Below are 18,181 nucleotides of genomic sequence, written 5' to 3' on the forward strand. Positions count from 1 at the left end.
TCCTTGCTGTTGTCATGTATCTTGTTTTCATTTTCTTTTCATCTGCTTTTCTAAAGTAGGTCACTGTTTGTCTTGTATTATTCAATAACTGGAATGATGCGTAGTGAAGGGGGTAATGTGAAGTGTATGAGTCTTCCTTTATCCAGATATCTTTAGGATGGAAAAATAGGAGCTAGAAGCATATGTGGGTCATAGGTCAAAATGGCACATCTCAAGCATTAAAGCAGGGAATAGTTTCTGGACTGCAGGTATATTGTCTTTAAAGAGTATACGTATATTTGTATGCTTTTGTATTTATGTAAAAATGGCCTTCATATTTATGTTTCTGTTAGGCAAATAATAACAATATAAAGCCCAGTACTGTTCGTAACTAAATTAAGATTTAATCAAGATAATAATTTAAATGCTACTAATGGTAACCTGCCAAAAAAAATTTTTTTTTTTTAATTGAGCCTCATATTTTAAACCCACTTCATATCCAGTGAGGCATTTCAAAACATGCTAAGGAATAAAATATTTGAGTCACTTTTAAATTTTTCCCCATAATTGCAGATCCATTTTCTACATGCATTTTGAACAAGTGCAGGCAGGTTGGCATTTGTGTGTTTACCTTGTTTTTCTCATGAAAAATGGATATGCATATGAATTGGTGAAGAACACCTAGTGAAGTGTTGCCCTGTTTCATCAATATTACAAGGTATTAAAAGGTAAACCCAAGCTTTATGGTATACAAGCTTGCAAAGAAGCAACATAGCAAGTACATGTAGCTCCCAGGGAGGAATTCCTCTCATCTAATTGTCAGTGTGTGTGATGACATGAATCACACACATTTACACTTCTTTCTGAACATCTCGGTGAGATCCCCCATCTTTTATGTCAGGTATTTTTGAAGCACTGTTTGTTTTCTACGACTTGAATAAATACCAAAATTTTAAGAAATTCAGAGCATGTGGGTTGCTTTCTTAGAGATTTGCTTCTGAGATGCTAGCTTGAATTCCTGAAATTCTGAGTGAGCACTCAAATATCTGAGTTGAGATTTGATTCTCTGCATTTCTTATTCAAAAGAAGCAGTATCAAGTAGATACCAACTCTGTAGTGTACTCTTTTTAGTATAAAAGAGTGAGGTCCCTGTGAGGGCTTACCAGCTGCTTCTCTAATAGTGGACAGTGAGATTGCCAAAGAAGGGTGTTTTAATCAACAGATTCTTTGACATTCAGAGCGATCATGATTCTGCTGCTTCATACAGTGTATACAAACAAATGTGTGTACTCATTTGGTTCCAAGTAAAGATAATAAGTGGGGTTTGCTGGTTTTTTTTAATAAGAGTGTGATAGTAGCTAGTGGGCTTTCCAAAAAGATCACCTACAGTGATGCAAAGGTTTATTTTTAATGATAATGATATTTTCTTAATTTTGGAGAGTATTTTGGTCTAGATCTGCTGTTCAGCAGACAGCTTAGCTAAGCACACATGCCCATATACATGTGAAGACTTTACTTGTGGTCCTCTCACATGAACAGTGCCAGGGACTCAAGCTGAAACCTTGAGCCTCCAGAACTTGATCTAATGGGGCTTACATTCTCTGTAGCTGAAGTACAGAGGGATGCAGAACACTGATCAATAGGTTATGCAAGTGCATGTAGAGAAATCCTAGGGGGTAATTTTCTCCAAGATATGCCATAATTACTCTGTTGGCCAAAGGATGTACAGATGCAAACTAGTGGACAAGAGTTTGTTCACATACTGGCTATTTATGCCACCCTGCTGACAGATACTGTCACCATCAGGTCGGTATTTTTGATCCATTCATCAATCATTTCAAACTGTCTTAAGTTTCAGCCCTATCACTGTTGTTAGCTGCCAATTTCAATTTACCTTTTTATCATTTGCCAAAATCTGTTGCAGTTTGGGAGCTGATTTACTAGCAGATCAGGCATATCTGCCTCAGGAGCAGCTAGGTTTTTCAGAAATGTAGAAAAGAGTATGTGTTAAACATTTCAGACATTCATTTCAATTCACACCATGTATCTATGTGAGCCATGGGAGAAAATGATTAGAATAAAAGCTTTAAAATATCTTTCCCAGGATAACATCCAAGACTTGAGAAAGAGAGTTACAGTGCTTGACTGCCAGCTGCGGAAATCAGAATCAGCTAGGAAGACTTTTGAGGTGGCTACTGAAAAATTGCTACAGTTTGTAGAGGTAGCTTTGCCTTTCATTTCTAGCAATATTTTATTTGGAAAAGTTTTGTGTTGATGTTTCGGAGGAATAAACATAGTAAACTGACTATAAACTAGTTTGCAGAGATCCTTTCATTGCTAGAAATAAAGATGGTGTATAAGTGTACAGATCCATGTAGCAATTTACTTAATGTTTTGCTATACACTACACAAATGAAGCTGATCAGATAATTTTTTCCACCTAATTTTTCACAAACTCATAGCAATTTCTGTGAAATTCCCCAGAGAAAAAAAGGCAGAAAAAGTAATACTTGATAATATTTTGAAGCAAAGCAAAAAAAAAGTGATTTTATATTTACTTCATTTAAAGGGGTTATAAAATATTTTGGTTTTTACTTTTACACTTCTAGCTGGGAGAGACTAGACTCTTTAATTACAAATCAAATCCCCCACACCCAATAGAACACCAATTTATAAGGTATTAACTTTTGACTGTGTTGATTTATAAACTGTTAACTTCTTGACTATGGCCAACAGGTTGTGCATGAAATACTTTCAGATAGCTCTACTTCCTCAACAGTTTTAAGGTAATGAAATGGCATCGTTATTAATATTGAAATGACAATATTAATATTGAAAAACTGTACTAGTGTTTCAAAGTCTCCAAAAACTGTCTTTTAGCTATTTTTCCTATATTTTTTGCTGTATGTTTCTGAGTGCCATTTTATTGGAGGAGAGGGAATGGCATGAATTATAAATTAGGCTTTCAGGATACAGCTTCATTAAAAACCTCAGAATGAAATTAAAACAGTTAGTAATTACATAGCTATGGTTGTCTGGATTTTTCCATAAAGTAATTATAATGTGCTAAGGATTAGTTAAAATTGCAAGGAACCTTAACAGTGGGTTATAATTTTTTCTAATTATTTTTTAGATCTGCCCAAGCCATTTTACATGATCATTAAGCCAGTAGCATATCAATAAATTGATAGCACGTATATCCATTTAAGTTTTATTACTTTACTTGTTTAAAAAGCTACCTAGCAATATTCAACAAGATTTAGAACAGCCTTTGGTCTTTCAGAATATCAGCATGATTGTGCCTATATATCCCAGATAGTGTTCCATTAATATTTATGTAACGGTAAAGGTGTTTGGTCTCTGTCCTGCCATCTTTTTCAGTAAAGCTCTCAAGGAAATCAGATGTATTTAAGTGAGGTTACCTGGAACTTTATTTCAAAAAAATCTGCAGGCTCAGATCAACTGTTATATTGTAGATGTCTGTGTTCTCATATGCTAATCCTAATAAATTAAATGTAGTTCCCATTGGCACTGCACAAGAGTGATGTTGCGTGTTTTATAAAGTTTGTAGACTTTATTTTTCGAAATGGCTTGAAGTATAAAACACAAAGCTAAGGTGACAAACTGACTCACTAACAGCGCAGAAGATAAGAACTGGGTCCCCTAAAGCAGTGTCCCTTCTTAAATGCTAATATGAAAATTACTTTTGAGTAAGTTACTTTCCTGACACCCGCTGAGTTCTTGACACTAGATACTGAGACGTGAATGTTGTTTGAATTGAACTTTCCTAGTACCTTTATTGTACAGACAGAACTGCTTTGAGGCAAACTCAGCAATTTGGTAGTATGAATCTCAGTTTTTGTTGATACAATGAGACCAAAACCAATCTAGAAACACAAGTTTACTTTAGTAAAAGTAACAATTTCTTTGATAATCTTACAAATAAGCACTATTTTTTGTTCTCTTAGCGACAGAAGAACAACATTGTCTACTAAAGCACGGTTGGGAAGGATTGGACCTACTGTCACAGCAGCTCTTGCAGCAGAAGCCAGAGACCTTGCCAAGTCTGTCCGTGCCATTTTGGAAGTAGACTGTGAGTGAGCGTGTGCGTGCCTGTGTGCATTTTTGCATGTATACACATGCATAAATACTTCCTTTCTTCCATCAAATGTTGTGTCTTTTACTATTCTTTTACTAGCTTTTAATAAGAATATGGTGGTTTAATGAATGCAGACAATATTTATTCTTCTGAGGTTTAACCTGGGAGTAGGTAGACATTTCTGAAAAGACCTAATAATTCAGAGGTACACAATGCATTTCATCCCATTCTAGGGGGCCTGACTGGACAAGTGGTAAGTTCTATGCAAGCTGAAACGAGTCGCCTCTTACAGAGTGCAGTAAAGCCAATGGGTGGTACTGGAGACTTCAGCGATTTGCTGCCACAGAGCAGGTCATTTAGAGGTCTCTCAGTGGATTCACCTTTCCTTTTTACTTTGGTTCTTCTGTTTCCTGTGCCATTCGCACAGTCTCTTTACTTTCAGGTTCATCAACGGGCTTTTATCTAACAAACACCTCATGAAAGGAAAAATGGAAGTATAATATTAAAAAGTTATTTTGGTTCTGTTAATAGCATTCATCACTCTTGCAAAAACAATATACTGAGGGCTTTCTGTAGTTCAAGATCTTCTTGCTCTAAACATTAGGAGGAAGAAGTCAGAAGTAAGCGTCACATGGGATTCTAGAGACTTGGCTTTCCTTGTCTCAAAAGACATCACTTGAAACTCCTTGGTGGGAATATTTCCGTTGACCTGATGGGCTTTAAACAAAAGTGGTGAATGTAGTCTGAGTCACCAGGATTTTGGACTGTAAGCTTCAGTAACTCAGATATAGATCTTTCTTCCAAGGTGCAAAAGATGCATCAGAGTGAGAAGATTTCTCCAAGTCTTTAGAAAATCAGAGCATTATTGTTAAGGATTTTTAAAAGTGAATTTTGAAGTCAGGAAATGCCCTTGAGGAAACAAGTCCTCCAGAGCTTTTAAATCTGGTATCAGTTCATCAGCAAAGAAGATGGATATTTTTATTTAAAATTGGATGTGAACTGGCAGAATAAATCATTCATAGCACCAGAGGACAGTGCAGGTTCAGTGTCAGTTCAGTATGCACCTTCATCAAACTATAATTAGAATATAAAGTTATTCCAGAGTACATTTTTTCCTGGAAAACTTAAAGCAGAAAATTAATTCCAAAATGAGGAGTATAACGATTTCCAGAATCATGTAAAACTAGCAGAATTTCCTGACTGTAATGCTCTATTTTCATACCGGAATGTTTACAAAATGTTATTCTGCTGAATTTACATGAACATGTATCAAATAGTGTCTTAATGAAGATTTTATTGCTGTAGGGAGTGAATGTAGCCTGCAGTTTCATTTGGAGATATGCGTATATCCCCAGGTCGTTAACAGAAGTGAGTTCCCATTTGTAAAAATGATGCTAGTTCATGACCAGTTACTGTAATAAACTGCATGCAGTTGGAAATCTAAGAAACAGCTGTGGCTTATTATATGATTCGCAGTTCAGATCATCGAAATCATTGTATATTTTGATCATATTTACCTATAGTTGAGCAGACATGTCAGTTCTCATCCAGCTTAGCTTAGCTGGATTGGTTTGTGAAAATAAAACGGAAATGGCCTGACACATTACAGGAGTTTTTGGAAAGCTGGTCAATTATGATTGACAATAATCATTGTATCAAAGATTTTAATACCCTTTTTACGTTGTTTGGGAATTAATTTAGAAAGGGGCTGAACAAATGTATTTGTTGAGGAAATGTTTGAAGATATGAAAAAGGTCTTATTTGACATTATTTATGCAACATTTATTACGTCACTCTATGGAGAAGAAAGCAAAATAAGAAGAAAATTGTTCAGAAGTCTCCAGAATATTAGAATTAGACTGACTGGAAGAGGTGAAAAGAGTACCAGTGGCCAGGAGAGGAGATAATTGGTTTTCCACCAGTGACAATGGTAGAGTTCTGTCACACTGGATTGCTTCTGCCACACTGCACAGGAAATCGTGCAAGGAAAACTTTTAGTTCTAAATGCAACTGAGTTCTAACGTGTGGTTGGGTCAAACATAATAGGTAGCATACGTGTTAGAAAGCTCTGGAGCCATAGCAGGGATCCATTTTATGAACCTGAGAGTTAAAAATAGCACTGCAGAGAAGGATTTAAAGATTGAACGTCATCCTTCTGAGTTCATTCTGATTTGGAGAGTATTACAGATAGATTTGGGCTCTGACGAGCTTGTGTATGAGATTAAAGCTTTAAAGCGCTCTCTTTCTCGCACGCGCTCGCTCGCTCGCTTTCAAAAAGTAGTTAAAGCAGAGTAACTATTTAATAGCATGCTGTCTGCAGTCCTCTATGCCAGATTCTCACAAAAAACGTTTACCACGTGATCTTCAGTTTTCTTGCAGATGGGCTGTCATAAAAAGGGGGGTCTTGTGTATGTAGCATTTCATAAATACCATACATCAAAGAAAAAATTATAATAGACATTACTTTGCAGACTGACAGTTTTCCTTTTTTTCCAGAAAGATGTCCATAACATAATAATTTGTTAATGAATTCTTAGAGAATTGGAGTGAATATTTTTGAGATTGCTAAGTGGATAAAAATTTATAGCTGGGCAACCATCATGATATATTTTGCCTTCTGAATAGATCTTCTCTTTCAGTATTTGCTCCATTTTGTACAACATGAAGTAAAGGAGCCCTAACAAAAATACCTTTTTGGTTCATTTACAATACCTGTGAAACAAAGTCTAGATGCAAAGACAAGGTTGTGGAGTGTTCTTTCAAAAGAAAACTGCTTCCCTTGTTAAAGATCATCCTTGACATCCAGGTCAAAATGACATATTTATAAATTAGCCACACAAACTATCCTCTTCCTGCATAATAGGATGACATTGTGCCTGAGGGAAGAGGTCTCAAGAAGTTCAGTGTATTCCTGAACATCTCCAAGTACATGTTGCCTTGTGACAATGCTGCAGATCAGTTTGCAGCTTTGTAGGTTGAATGACAGCTGTGAAGTCAGTTTGGCAATTCTTCAAGTGACGACTCTGTTTAAAAAAAAAAAAAAAAAAAAACAAAAACCAAACAAACTCATTTTCCAGTGCTTACTACTACAGGATCCTGAAGATCCAGAAATGCAAATAAGAAAGTAATAAACAGAATAATCAAGCTCATCCCTTGAAAGGTTCATCCTTCATCTGCTTGAAAGACTGTAAGCTATTTTTAGAAGCTAAGTCTTGAGAGGCCTTTCTGCTTTGTAGAATACAAGCATCTCATGAAGACATAAAGAAAATTACTTTCATCATACAAAGGATAATAATGCCTCAGTGAAAGAACTGTAGCATTTAAAAGTAGTTGCTGGCTGCACTTATTAGAACATATGGTGCAAATCACGCTAAAAAGAATTGAGAAAGCATTTTCTTCTTTTCTATTACAAAATTAGAAAAGAAATAGACTTGGTGCTGGTAATGGCCAAAATCTGATTAACCCTGGAACGTACTTATCTCTTCAAAATGCCGATTGCCTGCTATTTTATGAAATGTGCAGTAACATAATGCAGCTTTCAAGTATTTTGACTGTTAATTTCCTCGCTCTGCCTCTGAAATTTCTATCCAAAAATACAACCTTGCTCTTGTTGATATAATCCCAGTCATCAGTATCCATTAAGTGCTATGAAGCCTGCTTCTCTGCTCGGCAGGAACTCAAGCGGTGCATCTTGAACTATTTTTTCCCATCATATTCCTTTCATATGTTGTCAGCCTGGGATCTGACACATGGCAATCATGCTGAAGTTCACTAAAATGATCTCCAAATTAACATAGCTTCCAAAAATCCTACTTATCTTACTGATATTGATCTTGCTAGTCGCAGTAGTCACTATACATGTGATTATGAAGATCCAACAGGCAGAAGTTTAGTTGCCCAGTTTCTGTAATCATTTTCCATGTATGCTGACTATCTATAAAAAGAAGGCAATGGAAACTGCTGGTGGTCAGCATCCATTAGTTCTTGTTCTCCTGATAGTTAAGGTGCTTTTGATTTTTGGATGACAGACAAAGTCTTAAATCTCGGGTATTAAAAGCTGAAATATGGAATCTATCCATTTCTTCTGTTTAGGGTTTTTTTTAACTATATTATGGTCAATTGCCAAAACCATTCCATATGCAGCAAAGTGTTAGTTGTCTCTTCCCATTCTTTTGACAGTGTGGGTGGAACAAAGTCATAAGGTAGAGTAGCAAGTCTTCACAAATAACAATTTTGCTATTTTGAGAAGAGCTAATATTGTTAAGTATTCATATTTCTTTTATTTATTTGTTGCAGCCCTGGTGTGTTTGTTTATTACAACAGCATTAATGCCATATACATTATTACTATTTTGTTCTTGAAATTAAAGATACAACAGTGCTATAAGTTTGTACAGATAATTGGCTGTAGTTCATCAGGAGAGTTCTGAAAAAGTTGACATGTAAGCGTGGGCTGTTCCCTCCCCCACTTTTTGGTTTATGCCTGTACATCAAAATCCAGATGTAATTGTAACATGGGTAGGCATACCCTGGCTAACTTGACTTTTGTTAATTGGGCTAGTGATATTAAAGATGCATTTTCAGAGGCTGGATACCAAAATAGGAGTCTTCTCTTGACCCCAAGAATATTGTCTGATTGCTAGTGTTTGCTGAAACTCATGCTGCTAGGTCTTTTTGTATTCTTAGTACCAGAAAGAGAAAATTATTTCCTGCAAGATCATCTTTGTGGGGACAATTCTGCATTGGGAGGATAGCATACCTTTAATATTCTTTCAGCTAATAAACTAGAACTGTACCTTTTCTTCCTTACTGGAAGAGCTGCTTGTCAAGGAGCAACATAATGATAACTAAAGAAATAACTCTGTGTATTCATTGTTCTGGCAAGGCCATAAATATTTCAGTGAATTACTGAAATCAGAAATAGAAGAGACCTATTAAATTGTACAATGTATATCCTGAACACATCTGTACAGCTCCCCTTTTTAATAGTTTTTGACTAGTAAATGAAATAAAACTTAAAAATCAGTGCTGTATGCTTCAAAGATAAAGAGGTTATGTTTGTCAGTTAAATGTTTTCTGAGAAGTACTTCCATTAGAAAATATTAATTTGGTGAAATTGAAAGTTTCAAAGGAATAATACATTTTAACAACAACAAGAAAAGAGGGGAGTTTTCCCAAAAGAGAATTTTCCACTGTTTTATCCAGTGGAAAATTTCACCGTTTTACTAGTCCCTGAAGGTTGAAGAATTTTTCCTCAGAACAAAAATATTTAACGGGAAGGTAATTTCATTTTTGTAGAAGGTAATAATATTAAGTTATTAAATGAACTTTTTACTGTTGAATCTTTTCTGAGTATGCATTTAAAAAAAAAAAAAAGATAAATCCCAGAATGACATTGGTAATTTTGGAATATGACCTGGTCATCAGTGGCTCCTTCTACTTCCAGAACCATGCTGAATTTTGAGCTTATGGGGACTGCTATCTTTTGCCACAGAATACTGGCACTGTATCCTCATGTATCATCATGGCATTACACCAAATGGCATCAACTTCTCAAGAACAGTTCTCCAAAATCCATTTTTCCTTACACAAGAGCAGGAGTAGCATGCCTGTAGCATGTCTTCCTGTCCTCCACTGAATTCTGAAGGCAACAGGAGACATAAAACCCACATAAAACCTCATCCTTACGTAGCAGAAGCATCTCCCAGGCTTGTCTTGAATTCATAATTTAGTTATTTTCTTGTTTGCTCAGTCTCATCTTGTAGAGACAATATAGGGCGAGACAAGATAGAGCAAGACAGGCGCTTCATGCTGCTGCTGAATGCATCACTTGATTTAGTCTGTGTGGGGCAGTGGTTTTCTGGTTTCCAGCTCTGCTCAACGGAAAACTTAGTAGGACCTCGGAGCAGCTGTCTTCCAGTTCAACATGTGCTCTGGATTGTAGGTCCCTACTATCAGCCACACACTATGAGTGAGTGACACTATGCAGAAACAGTGGCTACTACACAAACTGATAGTTTGTCCAAAAATTAAACTTAAGGTAGCAAGAAATTGTAATATTATTTTTTATTAAATTGCAGAGTACCCACATTTCTTTACTGATCTGAAAACTTTGCTAGTACAGCAAAGGAATATACTTTGGGAATTGAAATAAAACTTAGTAATTTTCCTCTTACATCTTCAATGATGTAAACGGAGAATAAACCTTGACTTAATTTTTATTGTTCCAATACAAAACATCAAATACATGAGATGAGAAGTGGATCCCTTTTGCCCTGTAATATAGACATTGTTGAATTTTTGCCTTGTTCTGAAATGAGAAAGTTTCATTAAAAAATTGACAGCTTATCAGCAACTCTTTAGAAACACTGCAAGTCAGATGACAATAAGAAACCCAAAGGTGAACAACTTATGTGCTTCAGAAAAATTAAAATTCAAAGTTGCATAACAATGAAAATTATTTCTGTAATCCTCAGAAAAAAAATCCAGACATATTTAATACAATTTTACAAGGACACAGTCTAGAATTTATAAGCTTATTCTACATAACTGTTTGCTGCAGCAACACTTCGAATTTTCTGCAAATGACTTAACTTTTCAGTTTTGCCTGCATGGTAAATAAGAATGAAGAGTTGTAATTTTGACAGTGTACAAGTACTGTAATTCCAAAAGGAAAATATATGCAAGAATTTTAAAATGTTTCATTGCAACAGAAAGGAAACATTCCACTTGAGAAATGTAATAGTGTACAATTTTAAAAATATTTCCAATTTAGATTACATTGAGCGTGCATGGATATTAAATTAAAAATAGAGCACTAGACCTGGGAGACAAGTCCATTCTTCAGTCTGTAAATCTAATATGATCTGCTTTGTTTCCATCATTTGTACACCTTGATTAAAATTATTATCCCCATTTTAAGGAGGAATTTGAGCTGTGAAGCAGCTGATTCGCTCATTCATGGGGGGGTTTAACAGAAAGTCTCCTGAGTTAAATAAATTTTTTTTTTTTTTTTTTTTTTTTTTTCTGACTAGGTGTCATATCAGTATTTCTTCCTGGAGAGTAACCTACTATTACTAGAATCTATTACAATATAGATAATATTCTCCTGCATTCTTAAATAACTGTCAAGTTTGCTAGTGATTTATAAAAATATTGTTTCTGTTTTACCAGTACGGTATGTTATATTTATGCAGTGCATTTTCATTGAACAAAAACATCAGTTGGTGCGCTGACTGTGGAGCAGTGTCAAGCAGCACCTTTACACCGTCTGACCCTCTTAAAGGCTTCATTAGAAAAGGAGAATGACTAATGATGAAGCATAGACTTAAGAATAGAGACAGCCAGCATAGGATCTGTTAAAATTTTCTGAAAAAGTTTTACTGCTTTTGTTTTCTTGCCTTTTTTTATTGTAATTGCTATATTTTGGTACTATTTGTTGCTGTATTTCAGTGCTGTGTACTTGATCCGAATTAAATTTTTGATGCATGGTTATCCACATATTTCAAAGTAATTTAGAATTATAGTTGTGGTTTCCAACCTGTAGTTTGTCAACAGCCACTGAACCACAAAACTCTTATAGCTGATTTACAGCTTGTCTACAGAAACTTAGCACTTTTACATTCTTTTCAATTACAAGATTCATTATGATAATCTGTGAGAATTTTTGAGGGTGCGTAGTGATGCCTGGCTCAAAACAATTTGAGACCACTGAGCTATAGCATCATCACTGCTGAAATAGCAATATTTAAGTGCATACCTGTACTTAACAGCAGTGCCTATAATGTTACATAAAAAAGGCCAATGAAGCCAAATCGAGGTTCAGTAGTTTATTAGAAAGGTAGTAGACAGCAAACAAACTTTCACAGTTTCACCTTTGGCTGTGGTTTTTTTTGTTGTTTTGGTTTGGTTTTAGTAGTATTATTGGGGTGTGATTTCAGGTGCTATCTGACAAGCCTAAAAACCCCATACTGTAAAGCCTGTTTCTTTGGCCAGGATTGGTTTGGTTTTACAATAAATACTTGGAAGGAGACAAGCGAAGAGTTGTTCAGTACATAATATAATTAAAATATATTACTCCTGTGAACACAAGACATAAAAATGCCTTGCAAATGGGAAGCAGAAGAAATGTATGCATGTAATGTAAATTATACAAAACTTTAGAAAACTAGCACTCAGATAGTACTTTGCCACCAAGGAATCAGAAAAGATTTGGCTGGGAAGGACCTCTAGCAATTAGGTAGTACATCCACCTGCCTCCAGCAACATGAATTACACTTACATTAATCCAAAGAGATATTGTCTAGCATATTCCACAGCTTCTATAGGCTAACTATTCCTATCCTTAATTATCTTTGCCATTAGAAAGCTCTTCCTTTGGCCTAAATCCTCCTCATTGCAGTTTAAGCCCATTACTACTTGTCTTCATCCCTATAGTTATTGAAAATGCCCTACGATTTTCCTCTTTGTGGCAGCTTTTAACATCTTTGAAGACCGTATCGTGTCTCCCCTCCGTTTTCTGTTCCCCAAAATAAACTAAGTGGTACCAGTTTGCTCATTTTTTCCTTACAGAGCATGTCTTCTAGCCGTTTCATCACCCTTGTATTTCTCTGAATTCTCTCCAATTCATCAAAATTGTATTGAATTCTGTAGTTGAGACCTTCCTGTGGGAGACAAAAACGGAATAATAAGTTTGTTTGCTTTAATACATAGCACACCAGCTCTTTCATCCCCAGATAGTGTTCCCTTTCCCTGATAGCTTCATGGCTCTGATTCGTATGAAGTTTTGGGCTTTCCTATACTTCCAGAGCCTTTTCTGCTGAACCAAAGGCTAGCTAGACATACCCCACCTGCTTTTGTGCAGCTGATTATTCACACCTAGGGTAGTACTTTGCTTTTGTCTTTATTGCATTACACCCTATTTATTTCAAACATTTGATCTAGTTAGTCAAGCTCTTACAAAATTCTAATCCTGCTTTTCAGTGACATTTCAAAGAAATGTGCATTTACAAATGGGTTTTAAATCCTGAATTATCCCTGAACGCTCCTTGCTTGGACTAAAACCACATTTTGCTGAATGTGAGCGAGGAATGACATCGTTTTCACCTAACTGGTCTTACTTATGGGTATTGTTGCAGGACCTAGAAATTAGACCCCACTTGTTTAAATTGATGTCTGAGAATCAGAACATTGCAACTTATAATTATGTACAAGCAGAGGAGCTAGATAAAAGGTGACACTAATAAGGATGGAATAATTTTATAGCCTGATCGAATAAAAAAAAATTATTTAAAGTATCAATTATTAACAAGTTGCTAGCTAATTTATTGGTGATTGAGCATGTATGTTATTCCCAATGTTTCACAGCAAGGAAAAAGACAATTCAATGTCTAAAGCCTGTATTTAAGACAGTTCTTTAATGTGACCTAGATTTCAAAACTCTGTTGTTGCTGCTAGAAAAGCAATTTATTCTCTCTCCATTCACTTACTTTTAATGAGAAAAGATGAGTCAGCTTTTGAATAGGCACTGTCTGTACTGACTTTCAAATCAAAACATTTTAATAATGAAAAACAGGTAAGTGATATTATTACACCTTAAAATGCAGATGAGCTAACAAGATTAGTGCAGTCTCGTTAGGTTAATTTCTGGCATCTCTGAAGGAAGACTTCATTAAAGAGCAGACCTTTAAAAGTCTATGCACTTGTTTAGTTCATACTGTGACCCCACTATGAAAAAATTAATTGACTTTGTGCCTCTTCCCATACAAGTGGTACTTGCTCTTGGTAACTATGGAGACGGAAGTCAAAACTCTCCATAAACAACAACTTTGCTGGATGGTAAATACTTCCTAAATTGTCCCTCTATTAATTTCTGTTGAGATAATGTTTAGAATTTTGGTATATTAATCCTTAATTTTAGTGTGATGTTTTGACATAAGAGGAGAGGAAAAAACCTTCCAAATTTTGTAGCATGGAGATGCGAATTGCTCACAGCCACAGGAAATACACAGGTGAGGCAGGACTTGAACGTTGAGGTCTCAATCCCAGATCGGCGTCTCAAACTCAAGGCTGCCCTCCCTCTTCTTCTGATTTGCAAGCAGAGTTCAGACATAGTCAGCCGGGTACCAGGAGAGGTGGGTCACCCCATGCCTCTCGGTGGGTGTGTACGTCTGCACACCGGTCAGGGAGCGACTGTCTTATTATTTCTGGTACCAAAAAATAAAGTAACCGCTGCAGTATGGATCTCGACCAAAGGAGTTGTGCGTACTTTTGTGCAGTTAATGCTGAGTTAATTTTCTGCGGCTACACAACTATGAGCATCCTGGGAGAGTTGGATGAAAGCTGGCGGGGGGAATGATCAGACCTTTGTTTCGAACGTCAATGTATGCTAAAGCTATCAGTGCTCATCTTGACTAAGAGGGTTGGTATGCTTTTCTGTCAGTTCCTTCAGTTGTCACATTTTTTCACTTTTTTTTCAGTAGGTAGGAGTGAGAAGCTGAGGGCTAGCAGAGTTACTTAGACATATATGGTGCACAAGTGTGATAATTTAAATGGAAAGAAGTACAGAGAAAGTTGTTTGCCAAGAATGATATAGGAAGCTTTTTAAAAGTGTATTTTAAGGAGAATTTGCAAGAGGAAAACATAATTGCTTGGTGCTTATGAAGGAGACCTAAATGAGGTACAAAATGTAAATAAGTCTCATACTAGATCTATTACCTCATGCCATGAAGCATATGTATCATTAACTGGGAGTTAAGGAGGGAGATTTTGCCTTGCATTAGTGAATGCTACAGGTACTATGTTTGACTCCTTTACAGTTAAGGTAAAATAATATATGGTAATTGAGGCACACGGTGGACTTTTTTTTTTTTTTTTTTTTCCTTCAGACTTATAACAAAAAGGGGAAGGTATCTATCCTAGTTTCTAAGAACTTTTGACATTATTTTTAAAATATGCTGGCTTTAAAGTCATGTCTTCCTGTAAATAAACCCCTTCTTTTATTTATGTGTAGCTGCAGTGGTATTTGTAGCAGGCTAAAAGGTTGTCTTGTGTTACCGTATTTTTACAATTCTTGCTTCAAAAGGAAAAAGTATTACTTTGGTCTGTACTTACTGTGAAACGAACTCAGCAGAGTAGTTCTGTGTGTCTCAATTGTAGGTGGTTCGTGCCAGCCCCCTGCGCAATTTAATTTCATCATCAGTGCAAAAAAGTAAGATATTACTTAGCAAGAAAGGCATATCATGTAATACTATTGCTTTTTAAATCTCAGACAATTTCTGATCAATTCTAATTTTAGACAGTCATTTTAATTTGTTACCAATGAATGCTTTCTAATTAAACTTATATTTAACAATCACATGCGTCAGAGAGCAATGTGAGATGACAGTGATGGAAGTGGGTGGATAGCACAATAGATGGTGACAAGAGAAGTTGATCCAGTAAGGAAAGGAGGAGACAGATGAATTCCGGAACAGAGAGTAATCAGGGGAGCAAGAGAGCAGGGAAACTGAGGGGAAAAAAAAAAAAATGGTTTAGAGCTGGGCCATACAGTGAAGTATTCCAGGCCATTCCTAATTACTTAGTCCTGGTGGTGAGTGCCCTGTGTGCGGAGGCTGGTATTTCTGGAATAAGAATGTGTTATTCCAGAATGTTTTCAATCAGCTGGAAGTGGATTGTACCAGTTCAGAACAAGAATGTTCTCAAGAGAGTACTTACTTCTATGAATTTAACTTTTTTTAGCCAACATGTCATTTGTGTAGAATTCCCCAGTTATGGGCCATTTCTTTAATTTTATAATAAATACTGTGTTTCCTGTCTTCTCTTCAGCAGTTCAAGATTCGTGGGTATAAACAAAATTAATTGCAAATTAACTTACGCAAATATTCCTAAAAAATTACTTTGTAAATTGTAGTGTATTCAATCAGCAGCGGAAATAATAATGTGTTCTTGACCAGTCACAAACTGACAGCATCATGTTAACAGTCAATACTGGAAGACTGTAGAAAAAAGCCTGCAATTGATTCATAGAAAGGAGTTGTTTGGGGTTTTTTTAAAGCCGGATAAGACTGAAAAAAATGTAATGGGGAAAATGCTTACCATTTTTAAGACCTTATCAGGGAGCACTACTACTTATATGATCCTAGGGTACTGTATTTCTCTTCCTATGTCACTAATTAAGACTCTGTTATTGGAGCTTTTAACATTAAAATAAAACATCTTTGAGTTGGCAGACTAAAGCGGATTGGAGTCACTAGAGGATAAGGAGCGCTGGACAGGTTTGGGTTGTTTTTTTTTTTTTTCCTTCTCCTTGAAAGAGGTAGATTTCTGCATTCTGCAGTTTTTTGATTTTCTGTGTTGCCTCCACCTTATCCACAGACTCTTCAACCACAACAAGCAAAAGAATCTGGGCGAGGGGGTGATCACTGCATTCGTATGTATTTTCACTGGACGGCCAGTACTATTTTAGTAAGAAGCAGCGTAGGTGAAAAATACAAAAATAATTGTCAGATAATCAGTGTGTTAAATGTATTTTTAAAAGCAAATAATATGAGCCAGTAGATTATGCAAAATTCAACCTTTGGTCAGAATGATCTAGTCTTAAACTCCTCTTCTGCTTTCATTATCCCCTACCTTTGAGGGAATACAGTTTCCTGACCTAATGACTAGACAAACTATTACATTCATGACCAAAATAGTTATAATGTTGAAGGACATACTGCTTAATGGTATTCTGGCCTCCTCAAAATCGATTGAACTTCTGACTATCAAATGTGTGGTTATGTGAAAAGGCATTGCAAGCCAAATGTGATACATACTGGTTTAATTATAAACATAATGAAATAACAAGCTTATGTTTTTCAATGTAAGTTGTTCAATAACTTCTTTTTTCTGAAAGGTGATTACATTACAGAAATAATAATGATTAGTAGTACCTTGAATTCCTTTCATGTCAGCATTTCAAGGAATGCGGTTTTTCTTTGGCTTTTTGTATGCTTAAAGATGTTCCCAGTTTCACATCAGTAGTTGGTGTAGATGCTCAGATTCTAGCCTGTGACTGTAAGTAATGGCATGAATCTTCTGGTTTACCTCCGGGCTAAAAGAAGGATTTATCCAAAAGTCGATGGTTATTTTGTTGGTTGCTGGTGGCTTACCTTCCCTGTTCTCACAACAGGCTGTATCTTCTCCAGTGTACCTTAGAAGAACAGCTTCTATTTGGTGAAGCAGACAGCTCAGTGCTTAATTTGCTGTACTCTTTCCGTTCCCTTTAAAAGTCAGAGTGTTTTATAGTAATGTTGTTATAAGTATGTACTGCAAGCTCCGGTGACTTCTGCCATTTCTGTATAATTGGTCATACACATTCAATTGCCATCAACTAAGCAGAAGAAATATTTTATTGCCCTTGTTAAGTGCATTGTGCTTATGTTGTACTTTCAGTACTAACCTCCTGCATGGATAAAAATGAGCATCAGCTAGACTGCTTCCATTTTAATAACAGTCTAAACTGCTTGCATGCTACAGTACCTAAAACTTTTACTTGCAAGGAGAATATTAGCCTTTATCTGAAAAATATGTAGTTTTGGTTTTTTGTCGTATTTCCAACATTCAGCTTCTGAAAAGGTACATTTTTTAAGTAATGTTTCAGGAAGGATAATTCTTTATCCATCTTGAAGACACATAGCAGCAATCTCTTGCTCGGGTGACTGTAGCTCTCACTCATTTCTGAAGAACTTAAGTGCATGTGCTGGGCAGAGTTTGTTCTAAATTTGGATTTCCTTATTTGTGAGGGAGGAGAGCAGTATGTCTACAGAAATGTCTGATCACATGCACTGATTGAGGTCATCCTTATTTCCTTAAATTAGTCAGTTGACTGGTCATTGTTCATATATTACAATTTCTGTTGTAGCCATGCTATTTGTAATTAACTGTACCAAGTTATTCACAGACAAGTATTAGAATAGAAGGAAAACATTTATAACAGTTTGTAATTTCAAAATTACCATAAAGATCTCAAAGTTGATCATATAATCCTTCAGCACGAGAAGCAAATTATTTCATAACTCTCATTCTAAATTGTAACCTGATATGATGTGTTTTAATAATGAGT

General features: G+C 35.9%; 1 protein-coding gene across 1 annotated transcript in view; it reads left to right on the top strand.

Annotated features, from left to right (window-relative positions):
- STXBP4 (syntaxin binding protein 4) overlaps nucleotides 1–18,181 on the top strand; it is a 68,114-nt gene that overhangs the window by 27,413 nt on the left and 22,520 nt on the right. The window contains exons 18-20 of the mRNA XM_009478526.1: nucleotides 2,084–2,200; nucleotides 2,716–2,765; nucleotides 3,948–4,072. Of these exons, the coding sequence (XP_009476801.1) occupies nucleotides 2,084–2,200; nucleotides 2,716–2,765; nucleotides 3,948–4,072 (292 nt within the window). The remainder of the gene's footprint in view (nucleotides 1–2,083; nucleotides 2,201–2,715; nucleotides 2,766–3,947; nucleotides 4,073–18,181) is intronic.

The sequence above is a fragment of the Pelecanus crispus genome, chromosome 12, assembly GCF_030463565.1.
Source record: "Pelecanus crispus isolate bPelCri1 chromosome 12, bPelCri1.pri, whole genome shotgun sequence".
Lineage (NCBI taxonomy): Eukaryota > Metazoa > Chordata > Aves > Pelecaniformes > Pelecanidae > Pelecanus > Pelecanus crispus.